Below are 15636 nucleotides of genomic sequence, written 5' to 3'. Positions count from 1 at the left end.
ACTTCTCTCTGAACTGTATGCAACCATAACCCCATAGAATACATAACTAATGTTTGCACTCATTTCCAATATAAGGATGTCCATATATAATTCCTCCTAACAGTTTAATTTGTTAAAGGGATAGCTCAACCAAATAAAAAATACATTTTGTTTTAATGATTGCTATAGAGCAGCGGTATTCAACTCTTATCCTACAATGTCCGGAACCTGCTAGTTTTCTATTCTAGAGTTGAGTTGAGGGCTATAGAGAGTAGTAAATTGTCTTTATAAAGCAAAATTATCGACAGAGCAATGCGCTTGTCAACAATGCACATATGATTGAATCATGACCCGTGTTTCGAAGTTATAGTGTTTGTTTACAATTACATTGTTTACAAACAATGGAGTAAAATGTTGCGTTCTTTTATTAGAATTTTTTTATTTAACATGGATTATACTAGGCAAGTCAGTTAAGAACAAATTCTTATTTACAATGACGGCCTACCAGAAGACAAAAGGCCTCCTGTGGGGACGGGGTCTGGGATTTAAAAAAAAAAATGCAATAAAAATATAGGACAAAACACACGACGACAAGAGAGACACCACAACACTACGTAAAGAGAGACCTTAGACAACAGCATAGCATGTCAGCAACACATGACAACACAACATGGTAGCAACACAACATGACAACAACATGGTAGTAACACAAAACATGGTACAAACATTATTGGGCACAGACAACAGCACAAAGGGCAAGAAGGTAGAGACAACAACAATACATCACGCGAAGCAGCCACAACTGTCTATAAGAGTGTCCATGATTGAGTCTTTGAATGCAGAGATGGAGATAAATCTGTCCAGTTTGAGTGTCTGATGGGGTACGACAGATTACCTGAGCTCCTGAGGCATTTATACATTATACTCTTAAAAAAATCTGCATTTATTTAAAAGTCAAGAAATATATGTACCAATCACAGACCATAGCTTTCAGCTGATATAATTCCAGCATTTATTAACTGTCACAAATGAAGACATTCCACTTGCAATCAACACTCCCTTGATGCTAAACAGAACAAAATATTTTATGTCATACATGAATATGTGCTCAATGCTGCAGGCATGTAAGAAGAACCTTTGAGAGTATATTCACTTTTTTATTTATCTTTGGGAAAAATACTCAGTAGACTGAAATGATGTTAAATGCTTTATTTGTCATTAGTATTTAATCTCCAGTATAAAAGGTAGATGTTGAACTGCACAGGATGTTGTAGAGTTCTGGGACCATGCTGGAGGACCGAAGCTAGGATCAGACTTAGTAGGTGGCCATGGTGCTGGTCAGCCAGTTATTGAAGATGCACACCTGGAGGAAGAGAAGAAGAAGGGAGACAGTGGACACGCTCAATGGGAGGCAACATGAGAACCATCAATCAATGTTTTATAGACAATGTATTTTTTTGGGGGGGGGACCAAGTGATGTCACAGTGATGTATGAATGTTGATGTTTCCACAACAGGAAAACTATTTTTCTGTCTTACCTTGGCATAGACACCAGGGTTACCGGGCTCGGCACAGCCATAACCCCAAGACACAACACCCTGGAGCTCACCGTTGCACACCACGGGGCCACCAGAGTCACCCTGAGAGAGAGACAATGAGAGAGAGAGAGAGAGAGGGAGAGAGGGAAGAAGGAAGGAAGAAAGAGAGATAGAGAAAGAAAGAGTTATATACAACTCATATTTCTGTATTAATTGAACTGAAAAGTAAATTTAAAGTCATTATTGGTACCACTGAATTGAGATCAGTGTGGTAAGTACCTGGCAAGAGTCCTTGCCTCCCTCCAGGTATCCAGCGCAGAACATGGCGTTGGTGATCATGCCAGGGTAGGAGTTGTTACAGTCGCTGTAGGACAGGATGGGGATGTTCAGGCACTGCAGCTTGTTTCTGTCAGCAGCTGTAAGGAAAAGCAGACAGAGAGAAATGGAAGAATGGAGAGAGGGAGAAGGAGGAGAGTTATGGTTATATATATATAATGGCATTGCGTTTCTAATAGTATATTTTCAATGCCTTTAAACACACTCAGTCACCATGAAGATGACCAACTGGCACATGTAACCTTTGACCCAGGTTCTGCACTCACTGGAGCTCATGGTGTTTCCCCATCCAGAGACGGTACACATTGTGCCAGCGGGGGCACAGCTGCTGGGCAGAGCAACAGGCTGCACGTAGGTGTTGAGGGTGGCGGGCTTGCTCAGCTTGATCAGCATGATGTCATTGTCGATGTTGTAGGAGCTGTAGTTGGGGTGACGGATCACGCGGGATGAAGAGATGAACTGCTCGCTACCCTCAGTCACCTTGATGTTGTGCTCGCCCAGACGCACCTCCACACGGCTGAAAGAGAGAGAGTTCATGTGAATGTGGAGTTCACTTGTGTCCTTTAGTTTGGCAAAAGTTAAGCTTATCAAATTGTTGCAAGGTGTTATTGACTCAATATGTTATTGCTAGCAGTTCACTTGGGAGTGTACTTACGACTGGTAGCAGTGAGCAGCAGACACAACCCAGTTCTCATTGACCAAGGAGCCACCACAGAAGTGGTACCCAGAGTTCAAAGACACCTGGTGGGGCTGGGAGTTGGCCTTGCACTCATACCCTCCGACAATCTTGTCGTCCTCCGTGGCGACTGTAAACAGAGAGCAGGCACATTCTTAGCTATATTACCTCAGCTTTTGAGATGGAAAAGCATAGCACTATGATAAAACAACAACATATTTCTTAATAACATCAAAGAAACACCTTTGTGATGTTAGTGTCATTACACAGTCCTGTTCTTTTTTCTATGATCATTACTATACTCACAAGCGGCTCCAATGAGCAGAACGAAGACCAGAGAAATCATGGTTGCTGTATGATCCTGTCGATGAAAGGGGTTAATCTGCACCCCTGGTATATATGCAGAATCGGATGTGCCGCCCCGTTTAATGGAACTGTTTGATTGGTCAAGAGAAAGCCAATCAGAGGCAAAAGGTGCATTGCCAAGGTCAGCAACACAGCTGTGTGGTTCACACGTTGGTATTCTCTTGCAGAAGTTGACAAACACAGCTTTGCTGCTCACAAGGCCAAATTTAGCTTTGTAAACTGGGTTTAAGGGGTTTTGTTGAAAAGTCATACATGGCTGTCTTAAAATCTGACTTTGAATACCTTAGGGCCATGAGTTCATTACATAAGTTATACTGTATGCAGTTAATATACAGTAAAACACTCAAAGTAAGCACACACTTGGGTAGTGTAATGTATTATATTTGGTATTAACACAATATTAAAATAAACAGTTTTACTTGACAGTAATGGAGGCTGCTGAGGGGAGGACAGCTCATAATAATGGCTGGAACAGAGCAAATGGAATGGGATCAAACACATGGAAACCATGTGTTTGATACCATTCCACTAACAGAGCTTCAGCCATTACCACCAGCCTGTTCTCCCCAATTAAGGTGCCACAATCTCCTGTGGTTGACACTAGATTAAAGTCTACACCCCGGCTCAACCCTTACCCATAACTCTAACCGTAACCCTAGCTTCATGTCCACATCCTGGCTCAACCCTAACCCATAACTCTAACCGTAACCCTAGCTTCATGTCCACACCCCGGCTCAACCCTAACCCTACATTTATGTCCAGATGCAGGCAAGGCAGTATTGAATGTGTCGATGTCTGTCACCTTGATAACTCAAATTTCTCTCGACCTATGCACCTACAATGTAAAGTTTCATTTATAGGCTAGGTTGTAGCAACCTCATGATGGGTATAGGGCAAATTTGAGTATCATGTAGTAGCCTCAACCTATCGCTGTTACATTAAGATAGATGAATGGAATATAAATGACAGTCATCCAATATGCTGTAATAGAAATAAGGCCATGTTCATTAAAAAGGATACAACCCTTTTTTTCAATTTTCGCCTAAAATTACATGCCGAAATCTAACTGCCTGTAGCTCAGGCCCTGAAGCAAGGATATGCATATTCTTGGTACCATTTGAAAGGAAACACTTTGAAGTTTGTGGAAATGTGGAAGGAATGTAGGATAATATCACAGAATAGATCCCGAAGAAGTTGTGTACTTCACTGTACACTGCAACGACATCTGCGGCCCTGTGCATGTGACTAAGTAAACATCTAATCTACAAAGCTATGGTACAGTAGGCCTTGGGTAGATTATGTGTGTTCACACACAGCTGTGTTGCAGCCATGTTGAGGTCAAGATACAGTTTGAACTGCAGAAAATACTGGTCATCTCAAACTAGCAGTTTTAGTGTACTGTATCACTGTCTTCTGGTAGAAATGAAGGGCTGGATTTCATCCGTATCGCAGAAAATCTGCGTTATAACTCAATTGAAATTTAAAGGCATTTTCCCCTGTTCGCGGAGACGTCATTCACGGTAAATGCTGCATATGTCAGCTCATTCGGAAATTACCTTCACATATTAACCCTGACCTTGAATGATACTTCCACAATACGGATTGAATCCAGTCCTAAATCTGGAATTAACTCAATCAATAAACTCTGTACTGGGACTAATAAAACAACGTTGACCAATACTTAATGAAAAGGTAGGGCTACATTTTGCAAGGGGATTTGACAGGTTTGAGTCTCATTCGCATAGACGTTGGCCTTGGACTCAGAGCTAGGATCAGTTGACCCTTCCCGTATCTTAACCTTAAAAACTTTTTAAGTGTAGGGGGCAGTATTTTCGTTTTTGGCTAAAAAATGTACCCATTTGAAACTGCCTATTTCTCAGCCCCCGAAACTAGAATATGCATATAATTGTCAGATTAGGATAGAAAACACTCGAAAGTTTCCAAAACTGTCAACATTTTGTCTGAGTTTAACAGAACTGATATTGCAGGCTAAAACCTGAGGAAAATCCAATCAGGAAGTGCCTCTGTTTTTGAAACCTCTCTGTTCTTATGCATCCCTATCACCCATTTAAAGGGATATCAACCAGATTCCTTTTTCTATGGCTTCCCTAAGGTGTCAACAGCCTTTAGACATAGTTTCAGGCTTTTATTTTGAAAAAATAAATTGTTACTCCCGGTCCTATTGAAAAACCAACACTCCCAGTTGATATATTATCGAATAGATATTTGAAAAACAACCTGAGGATTGATTATAAAAAACGTTTGACATGTTTCTGTGGACATTATGGATATTATCTGGAATTTTTGTCTGCGTTGTCGTGAACGCTTTTTCCTGTGGATTTCTCAGCATAACGCGCGAAACGAACGGAGGTATTTGGATATAAAAATATCTTTATGGAACAAAAGGAACATTTGTTGTCTAACTGGGAGTCTCGTGAGTGAAAACATCCGAAGATCATCAAAGGTAAACGATTAATTTGATTGCTTTTCTGATTTTCGTGACCAAGTTACCTGATGCTAAGTGTACTTAATGTTTTGTCGAGCGATCGATAAACTTACACAAACGCTTGTATTGCTTTCGCTGTAAAGCATCATTTCAAAATCTGAGACGACAGGTGGATTAACAAAAGGCTAAACTGTGTTTTGCAATATTGCACTTGGGATTTCACGAATATGAATATTTTCTAGTAATATTATTTGACTGTGGCGCTATGCTATTCAGCGTTGCTGATGACAATTATCCCGGATCCGGGATGGGTGGTTCAGAAAGGTTAATCAGGTGTCTCTGCAGTCTGGGTACCACTTCTGTGGTGGCTCCCTGATCTCCAGCACATGGTGGTGTCTGCTGCTCACTGCTACAAGTCGTAAGTATCATGTGAACTACTTCCAATATATTGTGTACACCCGTCTAGCGTATTTTGTTCTGTCAACATCTAGGAAAGTTAACCTAATATTATACTGTTTCCATCAGGACTGTTGTGAGTTTTTTTATCCGACAGGTACTTTACTTGCAAAATAATGTTTGGATGGAAACATGGTTAGTGACAATCTAACTTTGGCTAAACTAAAGGACATAGTTAAATACAAACTCAAAAACTAAGTTAATTAATTGGACCTCTCTCTCTTGCATTTGTTTATTTTATTTAACTTTTATTTAACTAGTCAAGTCAGTTAAGAACAAATTCTTATTTTACAATGACGACCTACTCCGGCCAAACCCTCCCCTAACCCGGACGACATTGGCCCAATTGTCCGCTGCCCTACGTGACTCCTGATCACGGCCGGTTGTGATACAGCCCGAGATCGAACCAGGGTCTGTAGTGGCACCTCTAGCACTGAGATGCAGTGCCTTAGACTGCTGCGCCACTCAGGAGTATTCATAGAATCTTCTGATCTTCTCATGTGGAGGTGCGTCTGGGCGAGCACAACATCAAGGTGACTGAGGGTAGCGAGCAGTTCATCTCTTCATCCCGCGTGATCCGTCACCCCAACTACAGCACCATGCGCTCCGGTGAGTACAGAACCTGGGTCAAAGGTTACATGCGCCAGTTGGTCATCTTCATGGTGACTGAGTTTTTTCTCTCTCACACTCACTCACTCACTCACTCACTCACTCACTCACTCACTCACTCACTCACTCACTCACTCACTCACTCACTCACTCACTCACTCACTCACTCACTCACTCACTCACTCACTCACTCACTCACTCACTCACTCACTCACTCACACACTCACACACTCACACACTCACACACAGCAACAAGCTGCAGTGCCTGAACATCCCCATCCTGTCCTACAGCGACTGTAACAACTCCTACCCTGGCATGATCACCAACGCCATGTTCTGCGCTGGATACCTGGAGGGAGGCAAGGACTCTTGCCAGGTACTTACCACACTGACCTCAATTCAGTGGTACCACAATGATGACTTTAAATGTACTTTTTCAGTTCAATTAATACAAAGATATGAGTTGTATATAATGGTTCATATACTAACGGTCTGTTTTATATATTCAAATCAAAATGTATTTGTCACATGCGCCGAATACAATATGTGTAGACCTTACAGTGAAATGCTTACTTACAAGCCCTTAACCAACAACGCAGTTTTAAGAGAAATACCTAAAAAAAAGTAGGAGACAAGAATAAGCAGTAAAATAAAAATTGCGGAGCTATATACAGTGGGTACCGGTACAGAGTCAATGTGCAGGGGCACCGGTGTCGAGGTAATTGAGGTAATATGTACATGTAGGTAGAGTTATTAAAGTTACTATGCATAGATAATAACAGAGAGTAGCAGCAGCGTAGAAGGCAATGCAAATAGTCTGGGTAGCCATTTGATTAGATGTTCAGGAGTATTATGGCTTGGAAGTAGAAGCTGTTTAGAAGCCTCTTGGACCTAGGACTTGGCGCTCCAGTACCGCTTGCAGTGCGGTAGCAGAGAGAACAGTCTATGACTATGGCGGATGGAGACTTTGAACATTCTTAGGGCCTTCCTCTGACTCCGCCTGGTATAGAGGTCCTGGATGGCAGGAAGCTTGGCCCTGGTGATATACTAGGCTGTACGCACTACCCTCTGTAGTGCCTTGCGGTCTGAGGCCGAGCAGTTGCCATAACAAGCAGTGATGCAACCCGTCAGGATGCTCTCGATGGTGCAGCTGTAAAACCTTTTGAGGATCTGAGGACCCATGCCAAATCTTTTCAGACTCCTGAGGGGGAATATGTTTTGTTGTGTCCTCATCACCACTGTCTTGGTGTGCTTGGACCATGTTAGTTTGTTGGTGATGTGGACGCCAAGGAACTTGAAGCTCTCAACCTGCTCAGTCCTCCTTCTCCTTTGTCTTGATCACGTTGAGGGAGAGTGTGTTGTCTTTGCACCCCATGGTCAGGTCTCTGACCTCCTCCCTATAGGCTGTCTCATCATTGTCGGTGATCAGGCCTACCCCAGTTCTGTCATCGGCAAACTTAAAGATGTTGTTCGAGTCGTGCCTGGCCGTAGAGTCATGAGTGAACAGGGAGCGCAGGAGGGGACTATGCACGCACCCCTGAGGGGCCCCTGTGTTGAGGATCAGCGTGGCATATGTGTTGTTACCTACTCTTACCACCTGGGGGCAGCCGTCAGGAAGTCCAGGATCCAGTTGCAGAGGGAGGTGTTTAGTCCTAGGGTCCTTAGCTTCGTGATTAGCTTTGAGGGTACTATGGTGTTGAACGCTGAGCTGTAGTCAATGAATAGCATTCTCACATAAGTGTTCCTTTTGTCCAGGTGTGAAAGGGCAGTGTGGAATGCAATAGAGATTTCATAATTTGTGGATCTGTTGGGGCGGTATGCAAATTGGAGTGGGTCTAGGGTTTCTTGGATAATGGTGTTGATGTGAGCCATGACCAGCCTTTCAAAACATTTCATGGCTACAGACGTGAGTGCTACGGGTCGGTAGACATTTAGGCAGGTTACCTTAGTATTCTTGGGCACAGGGACTATGGGGGTCTGCTTGAAACATGTTGGTATTACATACTCAGACAGGGAGAGGTTGAAAATGTCAGTGAAGACACTTGCCAGTTAGTCAGCACATGCTCAGAGTAAACGTCCTGGTAATCCATCTGGCCCTGCGGCCTTGTGAATGTTGTCCTGTTTAAAGGTCTTACTCACATTGGCTGCGGAGCTCGTGATCACACAATCATCCGGAACAACTGATGCTCTTATGCATGTTTCAGTGTAACTTGCCTCGAAGCAAGCATAGAAGTTATTTAGCGTGTCTGGTAGGCTCGTGTCACTGGGCAGCTCACGGCTGTGCTTCCTTTTGTAGTCTGTAATAGTTTACATGCCCTGGCATATCCGATGAGCGTCGGACCCGGTGTAGTGCGATTCAATCTTAGCCCTATAATGATGCTTTGCCTGTTTGATAGTTCGTCGGAAGGCATTGCAGGATTTCTTATAAGCTTCCGGGTTAGAGTCCCGCTCCTTGAAAGCGGCAGCTCTACTCTTTTGTTCAGTCCAAATGTTGCCTGTAATCCATGGCTTCTGGTTGGGGTATGTACGTACAGTCACTGTAGGGACAACACGTTATCAATTAACCTATTGATGAAGCCAGTGACTGATGTGGTGTACTCCTCAATGCCATCGGAAGAATCCCGGAACATATTCCAGTCTGTGATGGCAAAACAGTCCTGTAGTTTAGCATCTGCTTCATCTGACCACTTTTTTATAGGCCGAGTCACTGGTGCTTCCTGCTTAAATTTTAGCTTGTAAGCAGGAATCAGGAGAATAGAATTATGGTCAGTTTTGCCAAATGGAGGGCGAGGGAGAGCTTTGTACGCATCTCTGTGTGTGGAGTAAAGTTGGTCTTGAATTTTTTTCCCTCTGGTTGCATATTTAACATGCTGATAGAAATTAGGTAAAACTGATTCCCTGCATTAAAGTCCCTGGCCACTAGGAGCACCGCCTCTGGATGAGGGTTTTCATGTTTTCTTATGGCGGTATACAGCTCATTGAGTGCTGTTTTAGTGCCAGCGTCGGTCTGTGGTGGTATGTAGACAGCTACGAAAAATACAGATGAAAACCCTCTAGGTAGATAGTGTGGTCTACAGCTTACCATGAGATACTCTACCTCAGGCGAGCAAAACTTTGAGACTTCCTTAGATATCATGCACCAGCTGTTGTTTACAAATATACATAGGCCCCCGCCCGTGTCTTACCAGAGGCTGCTGTTCTGTCGATAGTGTATAACCCGCCAGCTGTATGTTATTAATATCGTCGTTCAGCCACGACTCTGTGAAACATAAGATATTAGCGTTTTTCATGTCCCGTTGGTAGGATATACGTGCTTTCAGTTCGGCCCATTTATTTTCCAGCAATTGAACATTGGCTAACAGTACATATGGCAAAGACAGATTAGGCACTCGTCGCCTGACCCTCACAAGGCACCCAATATCTTTCCACGAAATCTGTTTCTTTCTCCAGCGAATGATGGGGATGAGGGCCTGTTCGGGTGTTTGGAGTATATCCTTCCCGTCCGACTCATTAAGAATGTGAAATGTCAGAATAATAGTAGAGAGAATTATTTATTTCAGCTTTTATTTCTTTCATCACATTCCCAGTGGTTCAGAAGTGTACATACACTCAATTAGTATTTGGTAGCATTGCCTTTAAATTGTTTAACTTGGGTCAAACATTTTGGGTAGCCTTCCACAAGGTTCCCACAATAAGTTGTGTGAATTTTGGCCCATTCCTCCTGACAGAGCTGGTGTAACTGAGTCAGGTTTGTAGGCCTCCTTGCTCGCATACACTTTTTTCAGATCTGCCCACAAACTTTCTATAGGATTGAGGTCAGGGCTTTGTGATGGCCACTCCAATACCTTGACTTTGTTGTCCTTAAGCCATTTTGCCACACCTTTGAAGGTATGCTTGAGGTCATTGTCCATTTGAAAGACCCATTTAAAATATATATATATATATATTACATTACCTTTATTTAACTAGGCAAGTCAGTTAAGAACAAATTCTTATTTTCAATGATGGTCTAGGAACAGTGGGTTAACTGCCTTGTTCAGGGGCAGAATGACAGATTTTTACCTTGTCAACTCTGGGTTTCGATCTTGCAACCTTTTCGGTTACTACTCCAACACTCTAACCACTAGGCTACTTGCCGCCCAATTTGCAACCAAGTTTTATCTTCCTGACTGATGTCTTGAGATGTTGCTTCAATATATCCACATAATTTTCGTTCCTCATGATGCCAGCTATTTTGTGAAGTGCACCAGTCCCTCCTGCAGCAAAGCACCCCCACAACATGATGCTGCCACCCCGTGCTTCACAGTTGGGATGGTGTTCTTCGGCTTGCAAGCCTCCCCCTTTTTCCTCCAAACATAACAATGGTCATTATGGCCAAACAGTTCTATTTTTGTTTCATCAGACCAGAGGACATTTCTCCAAAAAGTATGATCTTTGTCCCCATGTGCAGTTGCAAACCGTAGTCTGGCTTTTTTATGGTGGTTTTGGAGAAGTGGCTTCTTCCTTGCTGAGCGGCCTTTCAGGTTATGTCAATATAGGACAAATTTTACTGTGGATATAGATACTTTTGTACCTGTTTCCTCCAGCGTCTTCACAAGGTCCTTTGCTGTTGTTCTGGGATTGATTTGCACTTTTTGCACCAAAGCACGCTCATCTCTAGGAGACAGAACGCGTCTCCTTCCTGAGCGGTATGACGGCTGCGTGGTCCCATGGTGTTTATATTTGCGTACTATTGTTTGTACAGATGAACGTGGTACTTTCAGGCATTTGGAAATTGCTCCCAAGGATGAACCAGACTTGTGGATGTCTACAATTTTTTTCTGAGGTCTTGGCTGATTTCTTTTGATTTTCCCATGATGTCAAGCAAAGAGGCACTGAGTTTGAAGGTAGGCCTCCAATTGACTCAAATTATGTCAATTAGCCTAACAGAAGCTTATAAAGCCATGACATCATTTTCTGGAATTTTCCAAGCTGTTTAAAGGCACAGTCAACTTAGTGTATGTCAACTTCTGACCCACTGGAATTGTGATACTGAGTTATAAGTGAAATAATCTGTCTGTAAACAATTGTTGGACAAATTACTTGTGTCATGCACAAAGTAGATGTCCTAACCGACTTGCCAAAACTATAGTTTGTTAACAAGAATTTTGTGGAGTGGTTGAAAAACTAGTTTTAATGACTCCAACCTAAGTGTATGTAAACTTCCGACTTCAACTGTACCTGAAGTATCCTATGTGCTTATAGATGAGTAAGATTTCCATTTAATGAATACATTCAATATGTGTATTGGTAAATCAAGCTGCCTCACCCTACAGAAACAGGAGATAGGCTCCTGTTCCTATGAGCCGTTCCGGCTCGCACACGCCAAGGCTTGTACAAGGTTATTTACATGTCTGTCATGGCTTAACAACATCCGATCATCCAGATGATATCATGCAGTTCACTTCACCTGCACCCCAAGGCTCAGCACAGAACACCATCAAGTGATGAAAGACTTTCCTTTCCCTCTTTCTCTTTCACCCTAAGCTGTGTGGAGGTGTGTCTGGGTGAGCACAACGTTGACAGGACTGAAGGTAAGGAGCAATTAATCTCTTCTTCCCGTGTCATCCCCCACCCCAACTACAGCTCCTACAACATCGACAATGACATCATGCTGATCAAGCTGAGCAAGCCCGCCACCCTCAACACCTACGTGCAGCCTGTTGCTCTGCCCAGCAGCTGTGCCCCCGCTGGCACAATGTGTACCGTCTCTGGATGGGGAAACACCATGAGCTCCAGTGAGTGCAGAACCTGGGTCAAAGGTTACATGTGCCAGTTGGTCATCTTCATGGTGACTGAGTGTGTTTAAAGGCATTGAAAATATACTATTAGAAACGCAATGCCATTATATATAACCATAACTCTCCTCCTTCTCCCTCTCTCCATTCTTCCATTTCTCTCTGTCTGCTTTTCCTTACAGCTGCTGACAGCAACAAGCTGCAGTGCCTGAACATCCCCATCCTGTCCTACAGCGACTGTAACAACTCCTACCCTGGCATGATCACCAACGCCATGTTCTGCGCTGGATACCTGGAGGGAGGCAAGGACTCTTGCCAGGTACTTACCACACTGATCTCAATTTAGTGGTACCACAATGATGACTTTAAATGTACTTTTTCAATTGATTAGAAATTGATAATGAAATAACCAATTCAAATCACGTGTCTCCCTTCTTTCTCTCTCTCTCTCTCTCCCTTCCTCTATCTCTCTCTCGATTTCTTAATCTTTCTCTCTTTCTTTCTCTATCTCTCTCTCTCAGGGTGACTCCGGTGGCCCTGTGGTGTGCAATGGTGAGCTTCAGGGTGTTGTGTCCTGGGGTTACGGATGTGCTGAGCCCGGTAACCCCGGTGTCTACGCCAAGGTAAGACAGAAAACTGGTTTTCCTGTTGTGTTTGAGGAAAACATCAAAATACATACATCACTGTGATATCCCTTGGTTTCCTGAAGGAAAAAGACATTGTCTATTAAACATTGATTGATGGTTCTTATGTTGCCTCCCATTGAGTGTGTCCAATAATGTCTTCTTCTTCTCTTCCTCCAGGTGTGCATCTTCAATAACTGGCTGACCAGCACCATGGCCACCTACTAAGTCTGATCCTAGCTTCGGTCCTCCAGCATGGTCCCAGAACTCTACAACATCCTGTGCAGTTCAACATCTACCTTTTATACTGGAGATTAAATACTAATGACAAATAAAGCATTTAACATCATTTCAGTTACTGTGTCTATTCCCAAGGTATAAAACTTTAAAACTATAAAAATGAATATACTGTAGAAGGTACTTCTTACATGCATGCAGCATAGAACACATGTTCATGAATGTAGTAGTGCAATAGTATGTTCTGTATGTCATCAAAGGAGCGTTGATTGCAAGTGGAATGTCTCAATTTGTGTTGGTTTATAAATGCTGTAACTATAACAGCTTAAAGCACTTCTAATGTACATGTACCGTAGGTGTTTTTAAGGCTTCAATAAACTATAAGGGATAAGTCCGAATACACAATGTATGGTGATGATGTCAAGAAAGTATTGATCTTCAGTTGACCAATTAGAGCATGTTAAAAGAGGGTCCTACCAGTCCCATTTATTATTGGCTATCAAGTATTCTAAGTGGGAACATATCAAACAAAACTTGGGTTGCTGATTCTCTGGCTCCACAGAATACAGATTCTCTGACTGCACAGACTACTCTCTCTACAAATCATTAGGATTATTTTAATTCTTAATTTTGGTGAACTATCCCTTTAACCTTGTAAACTGTTAGGAGGAATTATTTCTCACTATAAACATCTTTCTACTGGAAACGTCATAGACATGTTCATATTTTCCATGAATCCATGTGGCAACATTAATTATTGGTTTTATGGGGCTATGCCTGTGTAAATGTCAGAGAGAAGTGATCACTTGATGCATAAAAACGGTTACAACTTTGTATTTTCTCCAATGCTCCAATAAATCAAAATGAACTATATTCAGTGAAGAGTGTCTTTTGTATACACATTTTATATTGCTGCTACAGTATGCTATTAACACATACTGTTGTGTATGTGTTCAATAGTGTAAGGCGCCTTTAAGGGGGTTCGAAGGCTGGAACGTCAACTATAATGAAAGTTAAGATCAGACAGAGGCAGCGTACAGGAGCGAAATAAAACGTGACTTTAATCTCTATAAGCAACCACCATCTCAATCAGTTCACGTGACAGATAGGAATTTATAGACACAGGTCAGGCATTACCAATCAATGATAATCAATTGGTAATCACACTTACAATAGCATACTTGTAACCCATTTCACCAACAACTTAAAAACCCACTCATGTAGTAAAAACTCTAAGGGCTCTATTCAATCAGATCCGCTTTAGCAGACATCGGCATAGTGGTTGGTTGTTTTGGCGTTGTTGGAGGTGCAACTGCATTAAAGCTGTCAAATCCACAAGTGGCTCCCGGCCTAGTGGTTAGGATTTGGCTCTCTCACCGCCGCGTCCTGGGTCCGCTTCCTGGTCAGGGAACTGCTTTTTGGGGATCCCGAGTGGCGCAGCAGTCTAAAGCACTGCATCTCAGTGCTTGATGTGTCACTACAGACACTCTGGTTTGAATCCAGGCTGTATCACAACCGGCCATGATTGGGAATCCCATAGGGCGGCGCACAATTGGCCCACATTTGGCCAGTGTAGGCTGTCATTGTAAATAAGAATTTGTTCTTATCTGACTTGCCTAGTTAAACCTGCATTTTTTAGACTACAGTAATTCCTTTTTCTTTAATTCTGTTACCGATTTGGTTTTAATCACCTAATAATTCTTAAAAATGTACCCGCTCACAACAGTATCGCTAATGTAATGACTTGAAAGAATAAGTGAATTCATAAAAAATATTATAGTAGAACGTGTTTAGAATTTTTACTCTTTGAGCTCAAAAAGTGCCATTGGTAACATGAGTTATCGTTAGATGACTGCTAATGAACTTAGCACTTGGCGACACCTTTTGAGTTTTTACACATTAATGATGTCGATGTACCTTGCTGCTGTAAAGGAATTTTGAAAAGCCACTTTCAAAAGGCCCCAAACTGCACACTATTACACACTACAAAAGGTAATACTTTACATTACATTGCCCTTATTACTGTGTAATTACTCATGTAATTACACTGTATTAAGTATGAATAATTATTCATTATAAATTACTAATAATGATTAAGTATTGAAATTGTTACAAGGAGTTACAATGCACTTACAGCAGTGAGCCTAACCCCAACTTTAGCTCTAACCCTAACCCTAACCCTAAATACAATGCAAAGTACGTACAATGCAACAATGGTTAGAAATTATAATACGTGTTACACTGTAATTACAGGAATAATTACACAGTAAGAAGGGCACTGTAATGTAAAGTGTAACCAACATGCAAAACATACTGCATGTGATTTGCATATGAGTTCACATATAAAACATACTACATGTGATTTGCATATGAGTTCACATATAAAACATACTGCATGTGATTTGCATATGAGTTCACATATAAACATACCACATGTGATTTGCATATGAGTTCACATATAAACATAGTACATTTGATTTACATATGAGTTCACATATAAACATACTGCATGTGATTTGCATATGAGTTCACATATAAACATACCACATGTGATTTGCATATGAGTTCACATATAAACATAGTACATTTGATT

General features: G+C 42.0%; 2 protein-coding genes across 2 annotated transcripts in view; one reads left to right on the top strand and one right to left on the bottom strand.

The window, feature by feature from the left end:
- LOC120048635 (trypsin-2-like) overlaps nt 1-13155 on the top strand; it is a 43607-nt gene extending 30452 nt beyond the window's left edge. The window contains exons 3-6 of the mRNA XM_038994740.1: nt 11933-12183; nt 12366-12502; nt 12705-12806; nt 12987-13155. Of these exons, the coding sequence (XP_038850668.1) occupies nt 11933-12183; nt 12366-12502; nt 12705-12806; nt 12987-13034 (538 nt within the window). The 3' untranslated portion in view covers nt 13035-13155. The remainder of the gene's footprint in view (nt 1-11932; nt 12184-12365; nt 12503-12704; nt 12807-12986) is intronic.
- LOC120048644 (trypsin-2-like) lies at nt 1174-2916 on the bottom strand. The gene is made up of 6 exons (XM_038994751.1): nt 2836-2916; nt 2509-2659; nt 2120-2370; nt 1797-1933; nt 1518-1619; nt 1174-1342 (listed from the first exon to the last, which is right to left on the bottom strand). The coding sequence occupies exons 1-6, from the start codon at nt 2873-2875 to the stop codon at nt 1295-1297; spliced, it is 729 nt and encodes a 242-aa protein (XP_038850679.1). The 5' UTR covers nt 2876-2916; the 3' UTR covers nt 1174-1294.
- Nucleotides 13156-15636: the final 2481 nt, after the last annotated feature.

This window comes from Salvelinus namaycush, chromosome 5 (assembly GCF_016432855.1).
Source record: "Salvelinus namaycush isolate Seneca chromosome 5, SaNama_1.0, whole genome shotgun sequence".
NCBI classification, from domain to species: Eukaryota; Metazoa; Chordata; class Actinopteri; order Salmoniformes; family Salmonidae; genus Salvelinus; species Salvelinus namaycush.
Note: the sequence above shows the minus strand (reverse complement) of the source record. Positions and strands in the feature narration are given on the sequence as shown.

Coding starts and splice junctions, on each gene's coding strand:
- LOC120048644 (XM_038994751.1), bottom strand. CDS start 2,875: ATGATTTCTCTGGTCTTCGTTCTGCTCATTGGAGCCGCTT. Junction 2,371..2,508: donor GCTGCTCACTGCTACCAGTC/GTAAGTACACTC, acceptor TCTCTCTTTCAG/CCGTGTGGAGGTGCGTCTGG. Junction 1,620..1,796: donor GAGGCAAGGACTCTTGCCAG/GTACTTACCACA, acceptor TCTCTCTCTCAG/GGTGACTCTGGTGGCCCCGT.